The sequence below is a fragment of the Ascaphus truei genome, chromosome 2 (assembly GCF_040206685.1).
Source record: "Ascaphus truei isolate aAscTru1 chromosome 2, aAscTru1.hap1, whole genome shotgun sequence".
NCBI classification, from domain to species: Eukaryota; Metazoa; Chordata; class Amphibia; order Anura; family Ascaphidae; genus Ascaphus; species Ascaphus truei.
In genome coordinates, this window is record NC_134484.1 from 357,645,856 (window position 1) to 357,669,474 (window position 23,619).

A 23,619-nucleotide genomic window follows, 5' to 3' on the forward strand; every position below is an offset into this window, starting at 1 on the left:
AAGATAGGAAGGGGAGGTTACACTGCGCTAGGTATTGCGTTATTTTTTCGAGGCTAACCGGGTCTCGGTCTGGGGGGTGTAGGTTATACAGATCGGAGTAAAAATCTGCAAATTCCTGTGCTATCGCTTTTTCTATGTAAGAAACCTGTCCTTTTTTAGTCTGTATTCGGGCTATCTGGGATTTAACTCGCATGCCTCTGAGCTTTATGGCCAAGAGCCTATCCGCTTTGTTGCCTTTGTCAAAATATTTTTATTTGGACCACCTCAGTGCTCTCTCCACCTCTTCAAGTTGTGTTTGTTTAAGGGCAGATCTGACTAGGATTAATTGTCTCAGCGTTTTTTTGGACCCCGCGATTTTGTGCTGCTGTTCCAGCTGAGAAATCTTATCTGTTAAATATTTTTGAAGCTTGAGTTTCGTTTTCTTTTTATAGGAGGCAATTGAGATCAGATCTCCCCTAATGGAGGCTTTGTGGGCCTCCCATACGATATCTGGAGCTGAGATGGAGCCTGCATTAATTTGGAAAAAAATTGACAGTTTTTGTCGTATTGCTAGCTCTGTTTCGGGGCAGTTAAGAAGAGAATCGTTAATCTTCCATTTGTACTGGGTGTTCTTAACAAAGGGTAGAGAGAGAGTGAAATCGATCGGCGCGTGGTCGGACCAGGTGATGGAACCTATGTTTGACTGGGAGGCTGCTTGGAAGACATTTCTAGTACCTAAAAAATAATCGATTCTCCAGTAGGACTGATGAGGGATAGAGAAAAAGGTGTAGTCCCTTTGACCCTGGTGCTGAGCCCTCCATATATCCACCAGAGAGTACTCTTCCATGATGTCCCTAAATTTTTTGGCCTTCTTTTGGGATTGAGTGGCATAAGGAGTAAGCGTAGATGGCGAGAGGGTGGGGATGGAGGGCGTGGATTTGTCTTGTGTGTGTGAGGCAACCATATTAAAATCCCCACCAATAATTAGGGAGGAGAGGGATTATTGCTCTAATGACTCAAGAAGTTTTTTTAGAAAGAGGATTTGGTTCTCATTAGGGGCGTATATGTTAACAAGCGTGATTGGCGTTCCTGATAGAGTGCCCTGGATTAACAGATACCGACCATCTGGGTCAGAGAGTGACTTAGTTGGACAAATGGGACGCCGGTCCTGATTAGGATGGCTACTCCTCTTTTTTTGCTTGGCGAAGATGCGAAGTATGCCTTGGGGAATACGCTTTTGAATGTATTGGGCGGCGTCAGTGAGTTAAAGTGGGTCTCTTGAATGAGCACAATGTCTCCCTTTGATTTTTTTAGGTCCTGGAGTACTAGTTTCCTCTTTTTTACTGAGTTGAGGCCTTTTACGTTGAGCGAAATTAGTTTAATGGAAGACATTGTACTGAGAGGGACATTCTCAGAGCTCCAGGCTCCGATGCTCTTGGATTTCCTATGTCAAGAGCCCAATTGAAAGGTGGGGTAGGGTGGTAGGAAGGCACCCCGGAACGGGTCTTATTTATAGAGATAGGGCAAGAGCCCAGTAGAAATGGGGAGGGAGGTGAGAAGGAAGCCTTGGAGGGGGACAGGGGATAGGGCCAAACACCTCCATGTAACAGTACTATAACCACTTGTAAAATGTCAGTAGTGGCAAAACTTTCCCTAATTCTATGTATACCATTTGGCAGTCTATGGAGTGTGCAGGGTTGTGTAACTTGGATCTGGGCTGAGAGATGGTGAAAGATAGGACGGGGGGGAGTCCCAAAGAGTGCTCCTTCTGCCCTTGAGAGCGTATTAAACTTATATTTGCATTGTTCGAGTACAGTTTTCTTATAATCTTTAGACCTTGACGTAGCACTTGAGGGTTCTTTCTACATAAGTTGTATGTCTACATTATCTGGGCAGAATTCCTTAATGATATTACAGTGTAGAGATAGCCCTTACAACTTGTGCCTCTAGAGCTCCGTGATAGGAGGGGGGGAGGGGGAGGGGAAGGGGGGGGGAAAGTGGGGGGAAGAGAGGGAAGGGGGGAGGAGGGGGGATGAAAGGGGGGGGTGAGAGGGGGGGAGAGGAGGGGGGAAGGAGGGGAAGGGAGGGAAGAGGGGAAGGGAGGGAGGATGGGGGGAGGAGGGATGGAGGGAGGAGGGGGGGGAAGGAGGGATGGAGGGAGGAGGGGGGGGAGGAGGGAGGGGGGAGGGGGGGAGGGAGGGATGGACGGGGGAGAGAGGGGGAGAGGGAGGAGGAGAGGGAGGGGGAGGGAGGGGGGGAGGGGGGGAGGGAGGAGGGGAGGGAGGAGGGGGAGGGAGAGGGGGAGGGAGGAGGGGGAGGGAGGGGAGAGGGAGGAGGGGAGGGAGGGAGGGGGACCCGGGGCCAGATATAATACCTCGGGACAATTGTGAGACACTTGCAGATATTTAGATTCATTTACATCACACCGGGGGGGGGGTGTATGCCCACTCATAACATTTCTAGTCTTTGGTGAGTTAAGCCAAGAGATCATAAGGACCTCATTATCATTTGTGAGAGTAGGTGTATAACATTTGGTGGAATAAGTGACAAGAGCAAAATAAGCTGGGGATATACAACCTGCTCTCTGAAGTTCCATTTGTTGAAGGGAAAGCTGACCGGACAATGTCTTGGGGGGTGCCCAAAATCGGGAGGAGGGGGGCCCATAAAAGGCCGGGGCGTCGGGGCCCCACCCCAACTCTCAACGGACCCCAGGCTTGGATGGTAAATCCTCCTGTCTGTGGGGAACTGAGGAGGCACGCCTCTCATGGCGAACATCACACCGCACCGCCCCCCCACCCCTCCGCAGCCCTATGGCGGAGCAACAGCCGGTGGGACCCAATTTGGAGCCGCTACCAGCACAACTGCTACCGGATCGGGAATTCCTCCGGAGAGAGCTGGGTCTTGACTGGTGAGTAGAGGCTCTTCCGTGCAGCAGGGCGGTGATAGGGTCAGGAGCCGCGGCGAGGTGCGGCGGGGCTGTTGTACATCGGGGAGGGCCCGGGAAATACTCGGGCAGAGGGGAGGAGAGCTGGGACTTGGTGGGTAAGTGAAGGGTATTCTCGGCAGCTGAGTAGCGACGGGGCAACCAGGTCGGGCGCAGGAGGGGGGAGAAATGGGTGAAGCGAAGGGGGTATTTGACCTGTGATCTGATCCTTGAATGTAGCTTTCAGGGCAGGGATCTCTGGAAACTTGAGAGATTGCCTGGTATCTGGGACAGCAGGTTGGCAGAGAAGGCAGGGAGGGCTGCTAGGCGCGAAGAAACACGGGCTTCGACCTCAGCACTGGAGGGGGTCCTGTGGACAATCAGTGGGGCTTCTGGCTAGCTCTATGCTCCCACGCCCCAGGAGCATCTGGGGGGGCGGATCTAGCAGTGGCATGGGGTGGTCGGTCGTCCTCACGCGGGGGAGACAGACCAAGGGCTTTCACAAAATCTTGGGTATCCTCAGGGTCAGAGATAGTAAAGTGGCGGCCGTTCCGCAGCACCACCAGCTTGAAGGGGAAGCCCCACCTGTATTTAACTCCTCGATCTCTTAGGAGGGTTGGGAGGGGCTTCATTTCTCTTCTTTTAGCGATGGTGACCCTGGATAGGTCACTGAAGATTTGGATGTTGCTATCTTCCACGTGGATGTCCCCCGCTCCTCTTGCGGCAGACATAATTTTTTCTTTCGTGGAGTAAGCGTGCACTTTTACAATTACATCTCTGTGATGATTTGGGTCCGCTGGCTTGGGTCCCAAGGCCCGGTGCGCCCGGTCCATTTGCATGTCAAGTTCCGTCAGGTCCGCGACCAATTGCAGGAACACTTTTTGCAGGTAGGTCTGGAGGGAGTCGTGGGACACAGTTTCTGGGATTTTTCTGAGGCGAATATTTTGCCTATGCTCCCTGTTTCCAGGTCTTCAAGGGCGTTTTTTAAGTCATTTATGACATATCCAATGTTGGCAAACTCGTCTTGGGCTTTTGTCTGGGCAATGAGGGCCCTGTCCATTTTGGTCTCTAATTCATCTGTTCTTTTAGAGAGGGTTCCCAGGTCCGATCTTATCCCTACTAGGGCTGTTTCTAGATCCTCCTGGAACCCCAACCTCATCTTGAGGAATAGGGACTCAAACAAATCTCTGTCTAATCCCTGTTGTTCGTGATCAAATTGCCCTTTCAGAGCGCTCCCCTCGGCGTGCTCGGGCTCCTCACCGCCATCTTGGTTCTCGGAGCTCTGCTCCATGTGCCTTCTCGTGGGCGGGAAGAAGTTTGTTACTGGGTTTAGGGCTCTTTTTTGTTTCCCTGCCATCTCCTCAGCCTCTGGTGCTGTATTGTGGTTATTTTTAGGCGTTTTCTTGCAGTGGAAAATGCTTTTTCTCGTCAATTTCTTTGGAGGGTGTCTGGAGCTCCTCACCTAGCCAGCCATCCACGATGATGTCACCGGAAGTCTCATTTTTTTTTTTAATGTTGCTCCTCACGGAAGACGAGGAGGACAGAGATGAGGATGAGGGTGGCCTTCATCCTGGCAGGGGTAAGTACAACATTAAATTACTTTATGCTGGCTGGGTAATATATTTTTTTTAATGGTCCAATGCACTATTATCTAAATCTGGTTAATAGGGATTTTGCCCATTAATGTACTCTATATGTTTGGGAGGGGGGAGTTGTTGGGGGTAGAGGGGGTGGGTAGTAGGTTGCCCATTCATTGCTATTGGGGTTATCTTTTTTCCCATTGAGGGCATAGGTAACCACAGGATTGGATAGTATTGGTGTCTTTATTGTTTTTTTAATATTTATACAGGTAGAAGGGGTGGGTGAAGGGGGTAGCTGCCCCGGGGTGGGTGGTTAGGTTTTTTGGGTGGGTAGATGTATCGGGTTAACCCCTTCATTACCTTAGCACTAGTAACCGTTTAAGTAATGAAGAGGTTAACTCCTCCCACAACCTTCCCGGTAGGCCTGACCATCCACCCTGGTGCAACTACCCTCTTCACCTAAACCCTCCACCCCCCAACAAACCAGGTAGTCTACTTTAACCCCATCATTACCCAAGGTAATGAAGCTGTAAACCCCGCAAAATGTAAATCTCCCAGTCACGTGATGTGGGAGATTTAAACAATGTAGGGGGATAGCGGCAACCCATACCTGTAACTCGATAAGCAGGGGGTCCCCGAGGCTGAAATTAATGCAGTTCACCTCTGGAGACCCCCTTCTTCACTACTGTGTTATTAAAATAAAATAACAACAGTGTGTTCGCCTGTAAGAGCTGTGTAGGGAGATGCAGCTCTCTCTGTGCAGCTTTTACAGACTTCAGGTAGATTGAACGGACAGAACTTAGAAAAAGACTGAGATAAGGGCACTGCTATCCTGAGTGGTTTGTCATTTTCCTTCCTCACGGGTTCTGACTTGCGATAACTATTATCTGAATGCTGTGATAACACAAATGTCAGACCGTGAGGTAGGGTCATGCCAAAACATTTGATTTGGCAGTGATAACATCAAAGCTACTAGAATAGCCCCTTAAAGTCAATGGGTATTGTGTATTCAATTTGTTTGCTTTCCAAATTTGAAAATTTCTAAGTTCGCTAAATATACTTAATGAAGAGACTATAATTATGGCACACCCATAATATACTTGTGAATTTCGGGAGAGAATAGATAGCGACATATTTGTGCATTCAGAGCAAAGATGCACTTGCATAATTAATACAACAATGGGCACATGTTTAAAGAAAATGGTTTAAATAACACTATTTGTCTTAATAGAGCTGCTTCAATTTTCATGTTAAATATTGCACCGGATTTAACACACAATATCACATCAATGGCAGCAGTAATCTCTGTTACACCTGTAGATCACTCAATACAATGGTGTCTAGTTATATTAACAACGAAGGGGGTTTGGAAGGTGGCATGTTGGTGGTGGTCGTAACCGTGGATGAGGCCATGGCTATGGTGGAAGCCGAAAAAGGTTATTAATTAGTCTGAGTGAGACTCTAGAGAAAAGACATGTAACTACTTATTCAAAAACTGATGCAGTTATACTGAAACTTCAGCAGCAGCTGCCAAATGAAAATAAATGTACAGTAAGTGAAATAAACGTTTTACCAAAATGGCAGAACTACCTGTGAGATAACAGTTAGAGTCTCACATCATTAGCAAGATGTGCTGGAAGGAGAATAATGAATGTGCAGGTTCTAGGTCTTCTATTTCAAGACTCTGAGGCGGTGGAGAGAGGAGAGGCATTGAGGTTGTGATGAAGGAAATAGATGATGATCATAGTTTTGATAGTGTATGTGGTACATAAACAACCACAAGCTGGGGAGGGAAGCTACACTGATATTACTAGTAGTGTGAGAGCTACTGATGTGAACTTTGGTGCCAGGGCTGCCAACAGGGGGGAGGGAGGGGGGAGAAAGCCGGGTCAATTATCCCAGACTCAGTGGCTGTGGGGTGTCCAGCCAGTGCTGGAAGATGGGCCCAGCAACAGGTCGGGCTCAACATCTGCTTTCGGCTACCAGACCTCTGTTGGCTGCTGGGCCCCAGCTCTCACCCCCTGTGGCCCAAAACTTCACTAAACCCCACCCCTGCATGCATGCTGGACGTTGGACCTGCCCACAAGTCGGACCCAACTGTGGCATTAGCCCGGGGGCTTACCACCAAGATAGGTAAGTGTGTGTACACATGGGTGGATTCCGGTGTCTGTAGTTGAGTGAGGAGGGGAGAAGGGATTATTAAGTATGTGTGGGTGAGAAGGGAAAGGGGAGGTCAATGAGTGTGAGGAAGGAAAGGGGATTTATGAATGAGAGGAGGGGATGTGGGATAATAAGTGTGAGGAGATAAAAGGGGGTTAATGAATAGGGGAAGGGGGTTATTGTGTGAGGAGGGTAAAGGGAGTTAATGAAGAGAGGAAGTGTGGTAAATGAGAGTAAGCAGGGGGAGGGAGTGGTTAATATGTGAGGAGGAGGGAATTGAGTGAGGACGGGGAGAGGGAGGGTGAGTCAGATAGGGGGAGTGATTGAGCAGGAGGGGAAGAGATGGGGTTGTAAGAAAGGGAGGGAGTAGAGATAGAGGAAGAGAGAAATACATGGGAGGGAGGGAGAGAATGATAAGGGGAGTGTAAGAAAGGGGAGAGAAATAGAGGGGGTTAGATGTGGTGTGTGAGAAGGGAGGAGTGTAAGAGAAAGAGGGGGGCTCTCACAAGGCCACAAACACGGGGGGCCCTGTGGAAACTCCTTACCTGGGCCCCATAACATCTGTTGGCGGTCCTGCTTGGTGCTACAACAACTTAATGGTGTTGGTGGTAGCAGCAGTGAAGATGATGATCATGATGATGATAGTCAATCACTTTGTGAGCAGCAGACAGCTTTGGCTGCAGTACTAGTTATTGTTAGCAGTACTCTGGAAAGCACAATTGGCATCACTATATATTCTTTATTTCGAAGTTAGAAAAACACAAGTCAAGCACCACCAACACCCTCATTGTCTGCTACAGACACAGCACATACTGTTATGCAAAAGTAGTCAATGCCACATAATTTGTCATCCTCATCATGTGCATGACCCTGGTAGTAGCGATTGATGCAATGAAATCTTAACCTCAAAAAAGGCAGCATACCTTACTATACAACATATAACTATTAAACAGGAGGAGTATATGTTGTGATTTGTAGTATATGCAGCAGAACTAGCTCACATACAGTAGGCAGATTAGAATGGCAGTTTCTAGAATGCTGCTTAGGCCAGCAGCGCCATCTAGGTCTATTCAGAACAAGCTGCTTCTAGCAGTATGGGTACTCCAGATACTAACATTAGCAGGTACAGTTATAAATCTACTTTAAATCTACTAAATTGTTATGCCAACTCTAACATCAAGCCAAAGCATGGGGAAAGGGCTGTAGGACATTTGGTCAGAGCCGTTTTGTCGCTGCCGGTGTTTAGCCCCCATTCACCTCACCGCAAGGACACCTCGACGCCGGCTGCTTTACCCATAACCTTACCAGTTACTGCAAAATCCCCTAATCTTAACCCCTAATACTAATGCTACCTACTAACCTAAAAAAAAAAACCTTAACCCTTTACCCTAATCCCTACCCTTTAAAACAGGGGTGGGGAACCTCCGGCCCGCGGGCCGTATAAGGCCCCCGAAGTCATTTGGTCCGGCCCCCGGGAAGCCTGCAAGAATGGTTTAAAAAAAAAAAAAAATATTTTTTTTTTTTTAAAACTCCCCCTCTCCTGATTGGCTGCCCGTGCTGTCACTCTGCCAAGATTTTTTTTTGGCCCGCCTCTTCCTACAGCACCGCCCCCCTCCCTTCTCTCCTCCAGTAATGCTGGGCTCATTAGGCTCCGCCCCCCTGTCCCTCCCTTTAGGCTCCGCGGGCCTGTCACTAACGGCTGCACTGGCCATGCTGCTCCAGCTGCCCATCCCCAGGCCCCAGGTAACCCACATACCCCCTCCCAGGCCCCTTACCCACCCCAAGGGGGGAGAGGCCTTAATATTGTGTCTGTTTGCAGAGGTGGGCTTATTGTGTGTGTGTGTGTGTGGGTGGGTGGGTGTGTGTGGGTGTGTGTGTGTATCTGTCACTGTGTGTGTGTGTGTCAATGTCACTGTGTGTGTGTGTGTGTGTGTGTGTGTGTGTGTGTGTGTGTGTCAATGTCACTGTGTGTGTGTGTGTGTGTGTGTGTGTGTGTGTGTGTGTGTGTGTGTGTGTGTGTGTGTGTGTGTCAATGTCACTGTGTGTGTGTGTGTGTGTGTGTTTACAGAGGTGGGCTTATTGTGTGTGTGTGTGTGTGTGTGTGTATCTGTCACTGTGTGTGTGTGTGTGTCAATGTCACTGTGTGTGTGTGTGTGTGTGTGTGTGTGTGTGTGTGTGTGTGTGTGTGTCAATGTCACTGTGTGTGTGTGTGTGTGTGTGTGTGTGTGTGTGTGTGTGTGTGTCAATGTCACTGTGTGTGTGTGTGTGTGTGTGTGTGTGTGTGTGTGTGTGTGTGTGTGTGTGTCAATGTCACTGTGTGTGTGTGTGTCACTCTCACTGTGTGTGTGTGTCACTCTCACTGTGTGTGTGTGTCACTCTCACTGTGTGTGTGTGTCACTCTCACTGTGTGTGTGTGTCACTCTCACTGTGTGTGTGTGTCACTCTCACTGTGTGTGTGTGTGTCACTCTCACTGTGTGTGTGTGTGTGTGTGTGTGTGTGTGTGTGTGTGTGTGTGTGTGTGTGTGTCACTCTCACTGTGTGTGTGTCACTCTCACTGTGTGTGTGTCACTCTCACTGTGTGTGTGTCACTCTCACTGTGTGTGTGTGTCACTCTCACTGTGTGTGTGTGTCACTCTCACTGTGTGTGTGTGTCACTCTCACTGTGTGTGTGTGTGTGTGTGTGTGTGTGTGTGTGTGTGTGTGTGTGTGTGTGTGTGTCACTCTCACTGTGTGTGTGTGTGTGTGTGTGTCACTCTCACTGTGTGTGTGTCACTCTCACTTTGTGTGTGTGTCACTCTCACTGTGTGTGTGTGTCACTCTCACTGTGTGTGTGTGTCACTCTCACTGTGTGTGTGTGTCACTCTCACTGTGTGTGTGTGTCACTCTCACTGTGTGTGTGTGTCACTCTCACTGTGTGTGTGTGTGTCACTCTCACTGTGTGTGTGTGTGTGTGTGTGTGTGTGTGTGTGTGTGTGTGTGTGTGTCACTCTCACTGTGTGTGTGTCACTCTCACTGTGTGTGTGTCACTCTCACTGTGTGTGTGTCACTCTCACTGTGTGTGTGTGTCACTCTCACTGTGTGTGTGTGTCACTCTCACTGTGTGTGTGTGTCACTCTCACTGTGTGTGTGTGTGTGTGTGTGTGTGTGTGTGTGTGTGTGTGTGTGTGTGTGTGTGTGTGTGTGTGTGTGTGTCACTCTCACTGTGTGTGTGTGTGTGTGTCACTCTCACTGTGTGTGTGTCACTCTCACTTTGTGTGTGTGTCACTCTCACTGTGTGTGTGTGTGTGTGTGTCACTCTCACTGTGTGTGTGTGTGTGTGTCACTCTCACTGTGTGTGTGTCACTCTCACTTTGTGTGTGTGTCACTCTCACTGTGTGTGTGTGTGTGTGTGTCACTGTCTCTGTGTGTGTCACTGTCTCACTGTCACTGTGTGTGTGTGTGTGTTTGTGTCACTGTCTGTGTCACGGTCACTGTGTTTGTGTGTCACTTTCTGTGTGTGGCAGCAGCCACCTGAGGTGATGAAGGACCTGAGTATCACCAGGGCGGCTCGGGTAAACAGCGCTCCGGGGGGAGAGGGTATAAGAGGAGTAGGGGATGGGGGGGGAAGGATGTATAAGAGGCTTGGGGGATAGAAGAACGAGTCTGCGGTGGGAGAGACACCTCACTACCGCCTCTCCTCCTCCTCCCCACACCGGGCAGCAGTTGTGGAGGGTACCTGCTCCAATCCCGCCCTGCTCCGCCCCTTCCCCCCCCCCCGTGCACTTACACGGCCCCCCTCCCCACACCGGGTAGCAGTTGCGGAGGGTACCTGCTCCGCCCCCTCCTCCCCACACCGGGTAGCAGTTGCGGAGGAGGGCACCTGCTCCGATCCCCCCTGCTCAGACTCCCCCCCCCCCTTGCGCACTTACACGGTCCTCCTTCTCCCCACACCGAGCAGCAGTTGCGGAGGGCACCTACTTCGATTCCCCCCCCCAATCAGATTTCCCTCCCCCTGTGTGTGTCAGAGAGAGTGTGTGTGTACGTCTGAGCGAGTGTGTGTCTGAGCGAGTGTGTGTGTGTGCCTGAGCGAGTGTGTGTCTGAGGAGGAGAGTGTGTGTCTGAGAGGGAGAGTGTGTGTCTGAGGGGGAGAGTGTGTGTCTGAGGGGGAGAGTGTGTGTCTGAGGGGGAGAGTGTGTGTCTGAGGGGGAGAGTGTGTGTCTGAGGGGGAGAGTGTGTGTCTGAGGGGGAGAGTGGGAGAGTGTGTGTCTGAGGGGGAGAGTGGGAGAGTGTGTGTCTGAGGGGAAGAGTGGGAGAGTGTGCGTCTGAGGGGGAGAGTGGGAGAGTGTGCATCTGAGGGGGAGAGTGGGAGAGTGTGCGTCTGAGGGGGAGAGTGGGAGAGTGTGCGTCTGAGGGGGAGAGTGGGAGAGTGTGCGTCTGAGGGGGACAGTGGGAGAGTGTGTGTCTGAGGGGGAGAGTGGGAGAGTGTGTGTCTGAGGGGGAGAGTGGGAGAGTGTGTGTCTGAGGGGGAGAGTAGGAGAGTGTGTGTCTGAGGGGGAGAGTGGGAGAGTGTGTGTCTGAGGGGGAGAGTGGGAGAGTGTGTGTCTGAGGGGGAGAGTGGGAGAGTGTGTGTCTGAGGGGGAGAGTGGGAGAGTGTGTGTCTGAGGGGGAGAGTGGGAGAGTGTGTGTCTGAGGGGGAGAGTGTGTGTCTGAGGGGGAGAGTGGGAGAGTGTGTGTCTGAGGGGGAGAGGGGGAGAGTGTGTGTCTGAGGGGGAGAGTGTGTGTCTGAGGGGGAGAGGCGGAGAGTGTGTGTCTGAGGGGGAGAGGGGGAGAGTGTGTGTCTGAGGGGGAGAGGGGGAGAGTGTGTGTCTGAGGGGGAGAGGGGGAGAGTGTGTGTCTGAGGGGGAGAGGGGGAGAGGGTGTCTGAGGGGGAGAGGGGGAGAGTGTGTGTCTGAGGGGGAGAGGGGGAGAGTGTGTGTCTGAGGGGGAGAGTGTGTGTCTGAGGGGGAGAGTGTGTGTCTGAGGGGAAGAGTGTGTGTCTGAGGGGGAGAGGGGGAGAGTGTGTCTGAGAAGGAGAGGGGGAGAGTGTGTGTCTGAGAAAGAGAGTGTCTGAGAGAGAGTGGGTCTGAGGGAGAGTGGGTCTGAGGCTCTGAGAGAGTGGGTCTGAGGGTCTGAGAGAGTGGGTCTGAGGGTCTGAGAGAGTGGGGCTGAGGGTCTGAGAGAGAGATTGGGTCTGAGGGTCTGAGAGAGAGAGAGTGGGTCTGAGGATCTGAGAGAGAGAGAGTGGGTCTGAGGGTCTGAGAGAGAGAGTGGGTCTGAGGGTCTGAGAGAGAGAGTGGGTCTGAGAGAGAGAGTGGGTCTGAGGGTCTGAGAGAGAGAGTGGGTCTGAGGGTCTGAGAGAGAGAGTGGGTCTGAGGGTCTGAGAGAGAGAGTGGGTCTGAGAGTCTGATTTCCCTACCCCCTGCCCGATTTCTGTGTGTGTGTGTGTGTGCGTGTGCATTTGCGTGTGCACAGACACCAACCCACAGTCAGTCATAGTCACCCACCACCCAAGAGTCAGTCAGTCACCCAAAGAGAAGCAGTTCCAGCCATCACATTAGTGGTGAGTTCATTAAATGTTTCACCAAATACAGCAGGCTAATTTTTAAGTTGATAATTTTGGATGGCCCTCGAATGATTTTATAAATATCAAAATGGCCCTTGGCAGAAAAAAGGTTCCCCACCCCTGCTTTAAAACATAACCCCTTACCGTAAAACCACTAACTTTTAACCTCCTACCAAACCACTAAAAACCCTTAATGTACTTACCTTAATGTTAAACGACCGGCGGCTGAGTGTCCAGCGGTGGAGCAGCTGGGGTCAAGGGTCCCTCGGCAGCTAAATGCTGGTGCCGCTGTGGTCGCAGAAAAAGGGCCTTGACCAAATGTCCGATTCCGAAAAGAAAAAGTGTGATAATGGTTGTTATGGTGGTGAACATGGTGATAGTATTACAAGTAGAAGACAAGCCAGTTTTGTTGTGGGACGTGTTGCTACATTATGGTTTGGTGTGTGAGGCTGCAAACAGAAGGAAGTGAAAGCAAGGACAGCTAACATGGTTGAAGCATACTTGGAACAACTTATTTATCCCAACACTGACCCTTTAAATTACTGATTTGAAAAAAAAAAAAAACTATGTGACTTGAGCTGGCATTCATGGCATCAGAATGCCTTAGCTGTCCACCAGTCAGCAAATTATCTGCACAGTGTTAAGCACAGCTGGGTCCATCATAACAGATCGTAGAAGCAATCTGTCTAGTAGCTGTGTGGAAAGGTTTATGTTCAATAAAATGAATGAACATCTTATTTCCTAAGACTTTGTTATGCTGGTATACATGTCACCCAGCAGCTTCTAGGAGGAAACAGATTAAATTACAGATTATGTAGTTGTTTTTACTAAATTGGTTTAAAATCAAATTACATTGTACTGACTGGACGGTTGTGTGCTGAGCTCCCTGACTGGGCTGCCACAGTGCCACCAGTGCCATCCTACCCATGACATATTATCTCCTTCACCCACTAGTGGCAACCCCCAGTCCACCACCAACACTGCCATCCTTACTGCCAGCAATATCATGCACATTTTTCTTTTAAATATATTCTATGGGTCCCAAACAAGCCAGCAGCACTAATACACCAGTGTTAAACATAACATACAGCATATGGTAATACAAGTACAATGTTTGGCTTGTTGAATTCATGTCCTCCCATCCTCCTCATGTCTACCATCAGTAATGTAGTGGTGTGAGGACCCTCCCTTTTTCTTTTTGTTGCTCACGTCCTTTTTCTTTTTGTTCCTCACTTAACTGCTGATTTCTTGCAGTACAGTTTATACACATTCTTATGATATTTAGCGCGCTTATAATGACAGCTGTGAGTTTGCAGGAGCTACAATAAGTATGAACCTAGGAGTCAGCAATGTTGTAATAAAGGCTTGGCGATGCTTTTTGACCAATGTTTTTACACTTACAGAAATGAAAGGCAGCAAAACCGTTGCTGCTGTCGCGGACTCTTCCAGTTCTCCCTTTCCCTGCAAAATCCTACCTTTACCTCAAACTGTATTTAGGAATACTGCAGTTTGTTCTTTACACATGAAGGTTGTCTATAGAGTTGGACAAATCTGCCCAAATCCGTTTCCCGGATTTTCTCGCATGTTCCCCCCAAAATCCGTTTCGCAGTGTAAAACCCACAAACGGATTTGGCCGGTTTTAATCCGCGCGGATTAATCAAAAACTGCAATTGGACACCATCCGTTGACAGATTTGTAGAATCCAATCTGTGGATTCAGCAACTCGTTGGCGGATTCTTAAAAATCCGTGAATTGGATTCTATAAAGCCTTCAACGGATTGCACAATCCGCAGAGTGTATTGGCAATAATAATAAAAAATCTGCAAAATGCAAATTGCACTTTATGATATTCTCTGCTGAAATCTGCAGACCATATGTAATAATAGGGAGTGAAGGGGGGGAGGGATGGTAAGCTCTAGCTACTGTCTGTGATACGGTGCCAGGGGTGAGAGGATCATTGAACGTACAAAGTACTTGCCTAGACAAGTGAGAGAACCCCTTTTGAACAAGCACTCATAATAGGATTGATACAAGTAATTAAAAATACCTTTATTAGTGTATGTGGGTAAAATAAGTGAAGTACATAAACACTCAACACAATTAAAATGCGTATTAAACTTAATGTCTCTGAGTCTGAATCGTAGACTAATGGAGGTGGTGTTTGAAGGAATATAATGTATCTGGCACCATGTGCAATGAAATCAAAATCAAGAGTTTTAATATTGCTGTGTAGAATAAATAGGGTGCCTCAGTGTGGTGTGTATATTGTAGTTGAAAGGGTCTGGTGTGTGTTACGTAGGTAAAGTGTTAATTACACCGCTTTCAAACCACATCTGATTAATATGTGGTTCTCTGACAGTATGCAAAGTGTAATATAACTAGTACATTACTGGCCAGACCAACATAATCAATGCTGAGTGTGGGCTAATTCGAATCGATTGTCAGAGAGACCACCAAAGGGTTAATGTATATCCTTCAAAACAACGCTGGATAAAATAAAATGTCAAAGAAGAAGGCTACTATGTAGCTAGGGGTAGTGAGGCTATATTGTGGGAACTATTAGTGTATAATAATATTTTAATTGATTCCCCCTGGTCAGTAATTATTCCAAGGTTATTATAGCCTCAAATGAGCTCAACAAAATTTATATAGTAAATAAATATATAATGAAATGAATAACTGCTCGTATCCCCTGTGAAGGTAGCAAGTGTGTTTCTGAATAGGCTTGCTGGTATACAAATAAATAAATAGGGCCAATTGTAAAAGGTTAACTTCAGCTGCCTGTAGAATAAAGATCACTCTATCTCTGCAGACCTATATAGATGGTACAGGTAAGTGATTGATTTAAATGTTTATAATAGCCGCCCTGTTGGATCAGTCCATGTGGATGTTGTGGTTCGGCAGGCTATATAGTTGTAGAATAATTTGTCTGTGTTACCACTTATCTTCTAGGGCGAATACGCCCTGTCTGCTAGATAAAGATGACTAGGTATGATATAGGTGGTGCCCAGCAGCCGCTCGGTGAAGAACCCTCTACAATACAGGGGTGCTGTGGGGGGCTGCTATCTCGGAGCGTTTAATCTCTGCTCACGAGTGGCGACATCTGTTGAGTCTCCGCCCGGCATGGTGTATTCATGAACACCGCTGAGTGTAAAATTGCCGGGTGGAGCTCAAAGTGAAGCTGCGGCTATTCTCCGCGCTCTCAGAACAGACGTCGCCGCACCAGTGCACGTGCTGACGTCACAGAGGACCGCCCACAGAGGTCCTCTGTGACGTCAGCACGTGCACTGGTGCGGCGACGTCTGTTCTGAGAGCGCGGAGAATAGCCGCAGCTTCACTTTGAGCTCCCCCGGCAATTTTACACTCAGCGGTGTTCATGAATACACCATGCCGGGCGGAGACTCAACAGATGTCGCCACTCGTGAGCAGAGATTAAACGCTCCGAGATAGCAGCCCCCCACAGCACCCCTGTATTGTAGAGGGTTCTTCACCGAGCGGCTGCTGGGCACCACCTATATCATACCTAGTCATCTTTATCTAGCAGACAGGGCGTATTCGCCCTAGAAGATAAGTGGTAACACAGACAAATTAGTCTACAACAATATAGCCTGCCGAACCACAACATCCACATGGACTGATCCAACAGGGCGGCTATTATAAACATTTAAATCAATCACTTACCTGTACCATCTATATAGGTCTGCAGAGATAGAGTGATCTTTATTCTACAGGCAGCTGAAGTTAACCTTTTACAATTGGCCCTATTTATTTATTTGTATACCAGCAAGCCTATTCAGAAACACACTTGCTACCTTCACAGGGGATACGAGCAGTTATTCATTTCATTATATATTTATTTACTATATAAATTTTGTTGAGCTCATTTGAGGCTATAATAACCTTGGAATAATTACTGACCAGGGGGAATCAATTAAAACATTATTATACACTAATAGTTCCCACAATATAGCCTCACTACCCCTAGCTACATAGTAGCCTTCTTCTTTGACATTTTATTTTATCCAGCGTTGTTTTGAAGGATATACATTAACCCTTTGGTGGTCTCTCTAACAATCGATTCGAATTAGGCCACACTCAGCATTGATTATGTTGGTCTGGCCAGTAATGTACTAGTTATATTACACTTTGCATACTGTCAGAGAACCACATATTAATCAGATGTGGTTTGAAAGCGGTGTGATTGACACTTTACCTACGTAACACACACCAGACCCTTTCAACTACAATATACACACCACACTGAGGCACCCTATTTATTCTACACAGCAATATTAAAACTCTTGATTTTGATTTCATTGCACATGGTGCCAGATACATTATATTCCTTCAAACACCACCTCCATTAGTCTACGATTCAGACTCAGAGACATTAAGTTTAATACGCATTTTAATTGTGTTGAGTGTTTATGTACTTCACTTATTTTACCCACATACACTAAGAAGGTATTTTTAATTACTTGTATCAATCCTATTATGAGTGCTTGTTCAAAAGGGGTTCTCTCACTTGTCTAGGCAAGTACTTTGTACGTTCAGAAATCTGCAGACCAAAGGAACTGGCTGAGTCACTGCGGATCCAAATCCGCCCCAAAAATTCACCCATCTCTAGTTATCTGTTCTGTATATGGTCAATGGCAATATTCTTTTTTTTATTATTATTAATATTATTTCAAGGATAAAAAGTACAATGTGTTATTAAGTGTCAAAGAAGATCAGCTCCAAAGTTGCATGTGGTAATATTTAATTAGTTTCTTCTTTTGTTCTACAGAAAAATACAAAGGAAGGGGAAAATCAGGGTCACATTTTATTGCAGCACGGAGAAGGAGTCGGGCTGTGCTTTATCATATGTCTGGTCACCTACAAGGAAGAGAAAAGAATAAATTAAAGCTCAATAATGTAAGTACAGTATGTATATATACAACACATTTTGATGTAAACCTACATTACTAGTCAGAGGAAAAGTTAAATGTTCAGTTAATATGAAGGGGTTCTCTTTTTATCAACATTTATGTCAACGACTTTAACAGCAGGACATCGCTGACATCACTATACTGTAGCAATTCTGTGAAAAAAAGCATTTATCTGCTTTTTTTGGAGCACAGAATCATAATTTTTTTACTACACACTATTAACATCTGAATGCCTTCTGCTGTTTATTTCTGTGCCCCTGTAAAAAAAAAATATATATATCCTTTGATCCTGATAGGGCGGATTGAGAAATGTCAGATTGTACGCATAGTCAATTGCAGTTTAAAATTGAATTTCCATTTGCCAATTTTGCACCCAAAAAAAACAAACGTTAGTACATAGGCCTCTTCATGTCTGGGTGACGATCACTTGAAAAGAACCATTTGATGCCCAGGAATTTACTAATTCATTTAAATGTAATCTGTGTTAAATAATTAAATTGGGTCTAGTCACTGATCTGCCATAGCAGATTTTGCTACTTGACGGTCGTTCAAGTCTATTAATGGATTCTAATTAATGGATAGTTTGATACACACACATATTCATACATATATAGTGGTTAGGGCTCTACGAAAATAGCTCCCACTCCATCTCTCTGGTAAGGCAGGTGTAATGTGAGACATGCAAGGTAGTGCTGTAACAATGCTCGTTTCTAGACAGGAAGCAACCTGCTAGGCTGAGATAAGATATAAAGTCAACGACCTGACACGAGAGATAGAGTCCCTATTGAGACTAGAATAGTCGGAGTCACATGCTGGGATCTAGACAGGCAACACGGAGCAAAGTCAGGGTCACAGGCAGCTGTCAAGGCCAGCAGCATAGGTGCAATGTCAAGGCAGGCTGCCAAGATGCAAGGTCAGGGTCACAGGCTGGGATCTAAGCTGGGTACAAACGAACAGGAAAGCAGGAGTCTAACTGCAACAAGCTGCAGACATGCACTGGCAACTACCTGGAGGAAGGCTTGCCTTTTAATAGGCAGGACGCCAGTAACCAAGATAGCCACAGTTGCTACAATGGGGGCGGAACTGAGTAAAAGATGTAAGGAAACAATATGGTCATCAGAGATTCAGTGTGGATGCTGACAGTGCCGAACCCTCATAAATTTTAACTTAACATGGTGTTAAGCCTATTCTCATGAGAACTAATGCCCATAGTTTTTGCATATAATTAGCTACGGGGATTGGGGTTAACTTCAGGAAACATAACGTCCCTTTTGATTTTGCTAACATGATTTTATGAGCCGGACTTTATGGAGCTGTGTGGATCTGACCCTCAATTATGGGAATATGGGAAGTTAGTGTAGGTATTTGCTTGAAATGTCGATTAGACTTATTTGTGAGTATGTCATTGACCACTCTTGTTAGTAGCAGGGAGTTGGAGGAGCGAAAATGAATTAAGCATTTGTATACCAGCGAAAATGAATTAAGCATTTGTATACCAGCTGCTTGAGAAGCTTGGATGCAAAGCTTAGAAAAGAGATTGGCCAGAAGTTAGAGATAGGGGCTGGGTCAAGAAATGGTGGGTAGAATGGGTATGATGAGTGAATGTTTAAAAGCAGAACAGAATGTGCCTGTGACATATGGCTGGTTAAATTATGGTATTCAGAGTGTATTTACTTATTAACTGCATAGTATTTTAAGGCAATTTTGACAAGTTCTGTATATATAGGATGACATTCATAAGTGCTTAAACTTAACCACACGTAAGTTTTGTGTTGCAATCCGCATTGTGGACATAAGCATAAATGTTGGTATTTTTATTAAATCAGTGTTAACATAAAAGGAAAAAAATAACTAAAGTGAATAGTGGAAATATATATATATAGCAACTGTAAATATTACTGTATTCTCATTTGCATGTCTTAGACAGGTCTGCAACCCTGTCTTTCCCCATTATTGCCCAGCACACAGCGTTTCCACTGCAGCAAGGGATTCTGGGAAATGACATGCAAATGAGCACACAGTGCCACCTTTTGTCTCAAGCTCGTATTACACAAGCAAATCCTCAAGCCAATGCATACTGTTTTAAACACAGCTTTTAAACAGAGGCTGGGATGAGATGCAAAGCCAGTAAACCCACTCACAGACATGTTTCAACCTTGATGGGTATCATCAGTGTGAGGTTGGTTGTGCTGGCTAAGCAGGTTTGAGACTAGACTAGGTATTCACCACAATTATTAAGGTTATGGTGGGTAAAAAAAAGTGACAAAAACCCTCCACAGTAAAGCATATAGCAATTGCTATATGCTTTACTGTGGAGGGTTTTTGTCACTTTTTTTTTACCCACATAACCTTAATAATTGTGGTATATATATATATATATATATATATATATATATATATATATATATATATATACACACATACATATAGCAAATGGAAATATTACTGTATGCTCATTTGCATGTCTTAGACAGGTCTGCAACCCTGCCTTTCACCATTATCACCCAGCACACTGATGAGACCCATTAAGGTCCAAACGGCTGTCTGTGGTGGGTTTACGGGCTATGCATCTTAACACAGGCTGTGCTCAAAGCTGTGAAATGCAGCAAGCATAAGCTTACAGGGAACCATGTTATATGGTTTTGAAGCAAAAGGTGGCACTGTGTGCTCATTTGCATGTCATTTCCCAGAATCCCTTGCTGCAGTGGAAGCACTGTGTACTGGGTGATAATGGTGAAAGGCAGGGTTGCAGACCTGTCTACGACATGCAAATGAGCATACAGGAATATTTCCATTTGCTAAGTACTTTAATGTGGAGGGTTGTTGTCACTTTTTGATACCCACCATAACTTAACTAAGTGTGGTGAAACCTATCCTAAGCTTCATTTTGAAAAGCCAGTATAACCAACACCACACTGAAGACACCCATTAAGGTCGAAACAGCTGAGAGGCCCCGCTGGCTGGGGCTGGGGGTGCAAGCCCCGCAAATTTGACGGAAGAGAAGGCGCTTTTGTGTTGCTGGTAACAGAAAGATTAAGAAGATGCAGAGGAGGAATGCTGTCCAGTTTGTCCTGTGTGATGATATCCGTAAGGATCGCCTGAATTTCAGTCGCTTGGTTTTGCAGAAATTATTTGGCTTCAACCACATGGAATTGGACTATATTTTTGAAGTGACACAAAGTACAGTAAGTGCTATCAAGTGATTGTCTCAAACACAGCTGCGCATGATAAATGCATGAAACTGTATGCTCTGTTCAAGAGGGAGGGAAAATTGGATAGGATTTTCTTGGAGGACCTGACTAATAGGACCAGATTTTTTTTTTTTTGCGATTTACAATGAAAATGTGAATATAGAGGATGTAGCCTTTTGGCTTAAACAGTATTGTGCTGTGGTGTACGAAAAACCAGAAAGGTGTGTTGATGAGGACCGCATTAAAACTGGTGTAATAAAGTACATTGTGCTTCTGAAAGAGGACAAAGAGACATTAGGGCTGGTACATATACCAAATGCAATGCATATTGGGCAATTGCACGGAGCAATATTTTATGCGGGACAGCCGAGAAGGTGCAGGCGATGTGGGGCACCTGGTCACTTACAGAAGGAGTATAGAGAGGAATTCTGTACAAAATGTAACCAACTGGGGCACAGTAAACATGAATGTACGGAAGAAATGAAGTGCAATTTGTGTGGCAAAAATGGTCACAGTATCAGAAAGTGCCCCCAATTGTATGCAAACCGAGCCAGAGGACGTTGGAGGAGAGAGGAGACTAAAACAGAGGATGAAAAAAATGAGGGCTGATACAAACGAATGCCATGAGGAAGAAAAGATGGGCGATACAAACGAATGCCATGCAGCTGAGGAACTACAGAAGCCAGATGAAAGAAGTGGAGTGGAACAGAGTGAGGCCATGGATCCACATACCTCCACACCAGGCACAAGCAGCACTTCAGGGCCTGGGAAGCGGATGCTTTAAAGGAGGATGCTGGGGAGGATCAGTTTGTAACAAGAAGAAAGAGAAAGTTACAAAGCCAAAAAGAAACAGTGCAGCAAGTGGCACTGGATCTGAGTGGACTGGACTCGGAGGAAAGCTCAGCTGATGAGGACTTTCCAGCAACCCCAGAAATGGGAAGCTGAGCAGATGAGGAAGAAACAGAATCAGAGGAGAGTGAATCTTATGGAGAGAATTATGAGGAATGTAGGGAAGTAAAAAAGAGGAGTGTGAGTGTGGAGAGAAAGAGAATGAAATATGCATGGAAAAAATGGACAGAGGATGAGTGGAAGGGAAGGGAAAGTCTCTAATATATGTACACATAGAGGACAAAGAAACAATCCAAAAATGGACGGATTGGGTGGGGAAGGAGGGAAATAGGGAACGTTTAGGTTTGATTATGGATGATTGGAGGGGAAGTCCAGATACGTATGAAGGAATACTGAATGAGGAATGTTTTGTGAGGTTGGGGAAGAGAGAAGGGGAAAAAAAGGATGTTTATTCAAAGGACACTACAATTTGGCATGCAAAGTGTATGAATTTGAGGAGTTTAAGGCTGCATTGCCTCACCTGCAGCCTTCATTGATACTGAGGATGTTTCATGAAATGTTGGAGACAGAAGGGTTTGTAAGCAAGACATTTTATGTAGATTTCGTTGACAAAGGGAAGTTAACCTGATAATGTTAGGATACAGTATGTTAGTTAAGTTTTTGCTGTGATAAAGTGAGTAGTAATTTACTGGTTAGAGAAATTGTTTGTTTTTTTAGTTTAGTAATTTAATGTAGTATATTGTAATGATGTTTGGTTATGTCTTTAAATAATTGAAGAAAGAATAGTTTAATTAGTATGACATACTATAAGCTTGTGTTCTAATGATTAGAAAAGGAAGTTTTTTTTGTATTTTATGTTTGATGAAATAAGCTGTAATGTTACATTATGAAAATAAACAATTAAAAAAAAATTTGTGGGTGGATTTACTGGCTATGCATCTTAACCAAGGCTGTGCTCAAAGCTGTGAAATGCAGCAAGCATAAGCTTACAGAGGACCATGCTAAATTGTTTTGAACAAAAGGTGGCACTGTGTGCTCATTTGCATGTCATTTCCCAGAATCCCTTGCTGCAGTGGAAGTATTGTGTGCTGGGTGATAATGGTGAAAAGCAGGGTCGCAGACCTGTCTAAGACATGCAAATGAGTATACAGTAATATTTCCATGATATATATATATATATATAAATATAGCAACTGTAAATATTACTGTATGTTCATTTGCATGTCTTAGACAGGTCTGCAACCCTGTCTTTCCCCATTGTCACCCAGCATACAGCGCTTCCACTGCAGCAAGGGATTCTGGGAAATGACATGCAAATGAGCACTCAGTTCCACCTTTTGTCTCAAGCTCATATTACACAAGCCAATCCTCAAGCCAATGCATGCTGTTTTAAACACAGCTTTTAAACAGAGGCTGGGATGAGATGCAAAGCCATTAGACCTACTCACATACATGTTTCAACCTTGATGGGTATCATCAGTGTGAGGCTGGTCTTAATGGCAAAGCAGGTTTGAGACTAGACTAGGTAATAACCACTGTCATTAAGGTTATGGTGGGTATATATATATATATATACAGCTCAACCCCATTATAACGCGATCCGTTACAATGCAAATCCGCTTATAACGCGATGCAAGCGTGGCTCCCAAGTTACCTATTTATGAATACTTTACAACACGATTATTCGTATCTTAAATACTTTATTGTACAATGCATGCAATTTTACATTATTTCTAACGCGATCCACTTATAGCACGATGTAATTCTTTGGACCCCAAGCACAGCGTTATAAGGGGATTAAGCAGTATATATATATATATATATATATATATATATATATATATATATATATATATATATATATGTATGTATGTATGTATGTATGTATGTAGTTCCATTATTCACTTAAATATTTTTCCCCTTTATTTTAAGACAGATTTAATAAAAACAAGGTATAGCAGAGAGATAAAAAGTCCAGATACTGTATAGTCACCATACAGTATGTGAGGAATGACTTCAATCATTCATGATTGAAGACAGTGTTTGAAGAAAGTGTGGACAAAAACGCTGGTGTTTGAAGACAGCGTGGACAAGTGTAAATGTGGAGGATAATATGCTGTATTGATGGTGAAATTGCCACCGTCTACTCACTCAGATCGCTGACAAGCTTGTGCAGGGAGAAAGCTTGGAAACAACAAAGGCTAGTAAATTCCACAGGTTAGCGAATAATGAAGGCAGATGGATAATTTGCCTCATGTCTGCCAGGAATGCACACCAGAAATAATGCGATATATCACATTCAGAGACAAATTGAAGTCATGACGAGGGCTGTATGTCACCTATATTAAAGCTACAGTACACTCATAAGTACATCAATAATGCAGTAAATATTGTTCTCTTATCTGCGTATTAGGGATGCATATCCTG

At 45.6% G+C, this 23,619-nt stretch overlaps 1 protein-coding gene across 2 annotated transcripts in view; it reads left to right on the top strand.

Moving 5' to 3' along the window:
• KCNH8 (potassium voltage-gated channel subfamily H member 8) overlaps positions 1-23,619 on the top strand; it is a 672,749-nt gene that overhangs the window by 268,612 nt on the left and 380,518 nt on the right. For both annotated transcript variants that reach the window (XM_075586916.1, XM_075586915.1), the window contains exon 4: positions 17,011-17,138. In XM_075586916.1, the coding sequence (XP_075443031.1) occupies positions 17,011-17,138 (128 nt within the window). The remainder of the gene's footprint in view (positions 1-17,010; positions 17,139-23,619) is intronic.